This window comes from Apteryx rowi, unplaced genomic scaffold, assembly GCF_003343035.1.
Source record: "Apteryx rowi isolate R43461 unplaced genomic scaffold, aptRow1 scaffold_251, whole genome shotgun sequence".
NCBI lineage: Eukaryota > Metazoa > Chordata > Aves > Apterygiformes > Apterygidae > Apteryx > Apteryx rowi.
Genome location: NW_020448875.1, coordinates 1,030,600 through 1,036,599, shown reverse-complemented (window position 1 = coordinate 1,036,599; position 6,000 = coordinate 1,030,600). Strand labels below are relative to the sequence as shown.

At 42.4% G+C, this 6,000-nt stretch overlaps 1 protein-coding gene across 3 annotated transcripts in view; it reads left to right on the top strand.

The window, feature by feature from the left end:
- Nucleotides 1-1,690: 1,690 nt before the first annotated feature.
- Nucleotides 1,691-6,000, top strand: part of INTS9 (integrator complex subunit 9) — a 67,684-nt gene continuing 63,374 nt past the window's right edge. For 2 of the 3 annotated variants that reach the window (XM_026066965.1, XM_026066966.1), the window contains exon 1: nucleotides 1,705-1,827. In XM_026066965.1, coding sequence (XP_025922750.1) covers nucleotides 1,763-1,827 — 65 coding nt within the window. In that variant the 5' untranslated portion in view covers nucleotides 1,705-1,762. Of the gene's footprint in view, nucleotides 1,828-6,000 lie in introns of all 3 variants that reach the window. The other variant, XM_026066967.1, reaches the window with a different exon arrangement.

Here is a 6,000-nt window from a genome sequence, read left to right as displayed (position 1 = left end):
GTGATCCGATTCGTGATTTAAAAAAGAGCAAGAAAGTGCTCTGCTGATAAAAGTGGTGATATTTCACTGYTTTTTTTAATTACCGATAGTTTAAAAACTATAAAAATAATTTAGATTTTTTTCCCCCTCATTTCTTTCTATTTACTTCAGTTGTACCTTCAGTTGTCAAAGTTCTGGTCTGGTGAAAACTTAATTTCACATGCGTATTTTGCATTCACAAATAAAGCAACTGAATTCCTTACATCTCTACGCACTGCTTCACCAGCTTGGTTTCTTAAGGTTTTCTTAAATTATGCTAACAGCAAGCAAACATAATGTTGCTTTTTAATAATTAAGGCTCGATGAATTTTAAAACAAAAGTCTTTGTGATTATTTTTAATTTACTATTTGGGGTTTAATAGCTCTTTAGCATTTAAATATAATTTAAAACTGCTTTTTGATGAATGTATGTAAATAGTCTCCTTGGGAGTTGTTAATCCAAACAGTTGCAGTCCTGTGTTAATGTATTATGAGCAGAGGTAGAAAATAAAATGATTAATCTACCTTCTTTCCACTTAGTAGAGTGCAGAAAGCAAGCATAAGGTATAAATGGCTTAGAAAATGACCAAAACTGCTTTTACATTCAAAGGAGTGCATGGACAACCAATTGATATTTTTAATCTTAATTGACCCAACTTGAATTTAAAAGCTAAGTTTGACCATCTGAGAGTTGCTGTGCTGCCAGATGTCCAGACTTTGAGATGCAAAATCTTACATTTGAGATGCAAACTCTCCTATTTTTTCAGTCCCTGAAGATGCATTGAATTCCTTGCCAAAGAAGAGAAACCCTCATGTTAAGGTGGCCACACTCTATTGGAACATTTACGTTTTTACTCCCACTTATTAAAGATGACATTTTTATTCACTTCTCTTCTGATTCGAAGCTCCAGCCACTCCTATTCATTGGTAAATATTTGCCATTCTCCGTACAAGAGGTGACTGCATCTGGATGATGCTGAAGTGCCCCTGTACGTAACCTGCTTACCGGCTCATTAAGCTCGGAAAGCATTTGGGATTTTTCAGAGCACAAACCGTTCCATTCAGGTAAGGGCTGCCCATTCCCTAGGGTTTCCTGTTTGCGTTTAGCAAGACAAAAGGCAGGCGAGAGCATGCCCCAGAGCTGCTGCTGGGCACCTGCACAGCTTCCTCTGCTGAGCTGGGCCCAGGAGCCRCAGAAGGCCTGGGCTGCTCCCTGGTTGTTTGTTTAGCCTGGTTTCCTAAGGAAAGAAATCTTGTGGTGCTGTAGGGGTGCTCTCCCTCCCTTTCCTCCCCAGGTAGTTCTCAAATTCTCTAGCCAATTTCAGACAAGTTTTGCCAGTAGGAATGAGTTTTGAAGATACTAATTTCATAGGAGTTTTGTAAAAATAGGTGGTGTTGGAGGAGGGAGACTCTTTATGTGTCCTAAAATAGGGAGAGGATCTATATCGTTTTCTCATCCCTTGTTAAGGATCAGAAAACCTGGGCTGAAGAAAATCGGCATCTTRATACCCTGGCATGGAGAAAACTTCAATGAACACGCACAGCTGTGAGACAAATTCGTGGAAAACCAGATTTCATTTTGGTGCTCATGAAACTACCTCTTGTTTAAAAATCAGGAAAAAAGACCATTTTCAGGGTTGATAAAGATCATGGTTAACTCATTCTTATATTCTTCTTTCAGTACTGCCTCTCAGGACATCCAACCTTACCATGCAATGTACTCAAGTTCAAATCCACCACCATCATGTTGGATTGCGGGCTGGATATGACCTCTACCCTCAATTTCCTCCCGTTGCCGCTGGTTCAGAGGTATGTTCTGCGGCCTGTAAGCACTTAGTCCGTGTCTTCTTGGGTTGCAGTTGGAGTGCTTTGCGTGAAATGGTGTWTTGGGAGGAGGGAGCGGATGAGTACAAATGAACAGCATCATCTGATATCATAAATAGACTTTGTTCACTTAAAAATTCTCTTTATCAAAATAACGTCCTTTGGCTCAGTAGACGGAAGACATTTTATGGATTTATTGATTGGTTTTTCTAGATAATTTATTCTAAGCTTCAGTAAAGTATTGCTGCAACTGCTCAGCACAAGTGAGGTCACATATCTGTCATCTTTCTGGCTTCTTCATGCAAGATGAGATAAATGGGTAACTGAGATGGAGTGGATGGAGCCCAGTAAGCAGTGTTTAACCACCATCTGCTCGGGCTTTTTCTTCAGAGCATGGACCAATGCAAAGAAAAATGGCACTTAACGGTCCTCGTCAGCCAACTGGATGGCATAATTGTCCCCTTTTAAAACTTAAATAAATGAAAGGGCAGTGCAGCTGGGCACAGGAATGGAACAGCAGTGAAATTATCCTGTTTGCCCAGAATCCCAGAAGGAATGGAGCCTAGAACTGAATCCTGAAATCAAGGCTCCTTCTATGCCACAACTGCAGCATAGTCTCTTCCTGGATTTGTAGCTGGATTTGGAAGTTCAATTAAAGTGGCTTCTCTCTTGCATAAGATGGAACAAGTTACAAAAATTGTGGCTTGGGGAGGTGGATATGAGTAACTCTTTGATGATGGGAAGCTAGTAGGAGTTTTCACAAATGCCATTTGGTATCCTTGATCCACAAGAAAACAAGTGAGGCATGTTCTGGACTCAGGGGAGGCTTTGGGTGGAAGGGAGGAGAAGTTATGATTGCAAAGGGAGTTCCATAACTGACCTAAACCAAATGAGGTTAAAGCAGTTGTCTAGCACCTCCTATGAATTGTTTCTTCTTGGAGATGAAAAGAACAGACAACAAACGCATTGTTCTGCGAGACGTGGAGCTCCAGATCTGGTATAGAGAAGGCAACAGGTACCTCAAGACAAATCAGTGTGATAGTTGATTTTTGTCCCTTTCCAGAATGTATTTGCTAACAACAAAATTTTGGGGCAGTAGTAAATTTTGAAAGGTTCCAAAAAATTTGAGAAATCCAGGTACAGCCAGAGCTGCCTTGCATTACCTCCCCCCCGCTTCCATCCAGTGGCTCTTCCCTTCCTCCTGCCTCCCCTCCCCGCCCCCGAAAAGGAAACTGAGAGAGGAACAAGTAGAAAAATTAGGTGATCGAACAAAGACTTAACAGGTTCTTTAGAGGGCAGGCATCAATGCTCCCTGGGGTTATGCTAACTTTGTCTGCTAATAGCAGACCCTGGGAATGAGCAGCCAAATTGCAGGTCACAACCTGGAATTCCCTCAGTACCTCCAGAATGTCTGCACTAAAATGACTCAAACTCAATAAGGAAGGATGTCAGATTTGACCCCTGATGGCCCAGTGGAATGGGAGCAAACAGTTGGATTTAAATCCAATCAATCTTGTCGGTAAAGTGATTGAACACCCCTTACAGCAAGAGTTGTCCTAAGCACGTGGACTTGGGCAAGTAATTGATCTCTTCAGTACTCTACAAAACAGATGTGCTGCGGGGAGTTATAGAAATGTGTTAGAAACTCGAGGAAGAATGCGGCTGTTGCTAAAAAGTCCTTATCTCTCTGTAGTACTTACATTAGTGCCATTATATATCTGGTTTCTATTACCAGGAGGCCTGAACACATCTTAAACTCAAATGTKTGTTATCAACACAATGTGACTGGGTGATTGAGAGCTGACATTATCATCGGTTTCCAGATGAGAGACTAAAGACAGGACTGACTACCTGAGGTCTTGCATGAAGCTTGTAGCAGAGCAAGAGCTTGAACATAGGTCTCAGATCTTAGGCTATTAACAGCTGTTTCCTCTTACAGTCAGGAATGTTTCCTCTTGCAGCGAGGCTTAGGTGGACGCACTTGAAACCTTGACCTCGGTGAGAGAGAACTATGCTTCTCTCTGCTGTTTTTAAACCAGAGATCCCCAAAGTTGRACCAAGGAACCACTTGGTCCTGCAAAGCCTCTGTATGGTGTCTGCAAAGGTGCCCTAATTTTAACCTCTGTGGAACGTAAAGGTATAACATTACAGAGGATCTTTGCTATGCAGCTAGAGCCTGTGTCCTGYCTGGCATGGGACTCTCCTTGAGCAAACATTTTGAGAACCTGTGCTTTAATCTATGAGAGAGGAAAGTGCTGTAGTGTTTGTCTCATTAAAGGAGTTCTTTGCTCTTCAAAAAAGGCCCATCAAAAGGTATTTAGATTCCACCTTGTCCCAGAAATTGCAGTCCYTGTTCTCACCAGCCCATGGTACATGTGCAAAATACCTGCAGTTGCCAAACRCTTCATGCCAGTTCATGTACTTTAGAGCAAGTTTGTCAACTGGAATTTTCTCCCTTATACCAAAGTCAAATGCAAGGTGGTAAATTGAACATGTGGGAAGCTCTTAACCTTTCCTGTCTAGCAGTGACACGCTTGCTCACATTATTTATGTGACAGTTCTAGCTATTTTGGATTAATCAATCAGTCCATTACAATGTCAAAACCATGTCTGCAGAAACTGTTACACCTTGGCTTCAAGGTAAAGAGTCCTTTCTTCCCTGTGTCGCTTGCTCCACTTTCACCCACACTCTGCAGACCCATCTCCTAATTTTTGCTTCTCTTGACAAGAGGATGTGGATGCCAGGTTTCATAGAAGTCAGTGGTGCTCTCTCACCATGAATACSGCAAAACACACTGGACTAAATTAGGAGGAATATGGCCAGCGCATCAAAGAAAGTTTATTCCCCTCTGTCTCATGTTGTTGAGACCACGCAAGGGATGYGGGGTCCAGGTTTGCGTTCCCAGTTCAAGAGGGATGTTAGAAACTAGAGAGGGCATTCGGGAGGCTCCAAGATGATCAGGGGTCTAGAGCCCATGACTTCAAGGAGAGTTTGAGGGAGCTGGGCTTGTTTACTGTGGCAGAGAGAAGGCAAGGGATGTGCTAATAGCGGCTTACATCTACTTGAAAGGAAGTTACAAAGACRGCAGAGCCAAGCTCTTCTCAACAGTGGCAGACAGTATAATATGCAGAGCGGCCACAATCTGTGCCTTGAGATGCTCAGGTTGGACATTACCCTCCTAGTGATAAAGTGTTGTGAAAGCACTTTCACAGATCCCCAGAGAGGCTCTGGAATCTCTGCCTCCAGGGTTTGCAAGACTCAGCTAGACAAAATCATGGCTGGTGTAGTCAAGTGTTAGCTTGGAGTGAGACATTGGACTAGTGATCTTTAGAGGTCCCTTCCAACCAACATTTCTTTCCTCTCCTCTCTCATCTGTCAAAGCTGTTGCACATCAGAGTGGTTTGTTCTTGCTTTCTCTCAGCTTTTCACTTAGCTCTTTTGCTCGTTCCACACAAACTTTCCTCAAACCCCTCTGTCTCCAAAACACTGCACTTAAATTGTGCTTTTGAACGTGTCAGTGGGGGTACGTTTAGCCACCTCATCTTTTCTATGACCAGACTTTTTCAGAATTGCTTTTTGTCCTCAAAAGTGATTTGCACTTCTCTAGCATAGCCTCACCTGCTGCTTCTTGATCATGCATCCTCCTGCTCTTACTTATCTTCTGTCTTCAATTCTTCAGTTTCAACTTCCTTTTTTCCTTCCTTGTGATTTTTTGGAGTGCCAGTCGGGGTAGTTCTTTCATACTGAKGTTAATCTGAACACAACATTCCTCTGAGCCATTGAATTGCCTCCTCTTTTCAAGATCTTAGTTTGAATGCCCTTTTAGCAGATGATTTGCTACCTCTCTACAGAGTTTAGTGGAAAGCACTTGCAGATTTCATTGCAGCCAGGTTCTCAGGTTCTGTCTCAAAATCTGAAGTTGTTGCAGGGCTTGATTCCAGGTGAGTTCGATTCTCTTAATTTTGTTTCCTTCACTTTTTCATTTCTGGATTTCTGTGGATATGCTTAAATCTGTGCAGACAGTGATGTACAGCTAAGTTATAGGCTCATGCAAAAATTGGGTGTCACAATGAAGTATTAATAGTCCCTAAGGTATGGTAGCAGGAGATGCTGCAGAAGTTCCTTCTGTAAACTGTGGGTTATAGTGTCACCCTTGA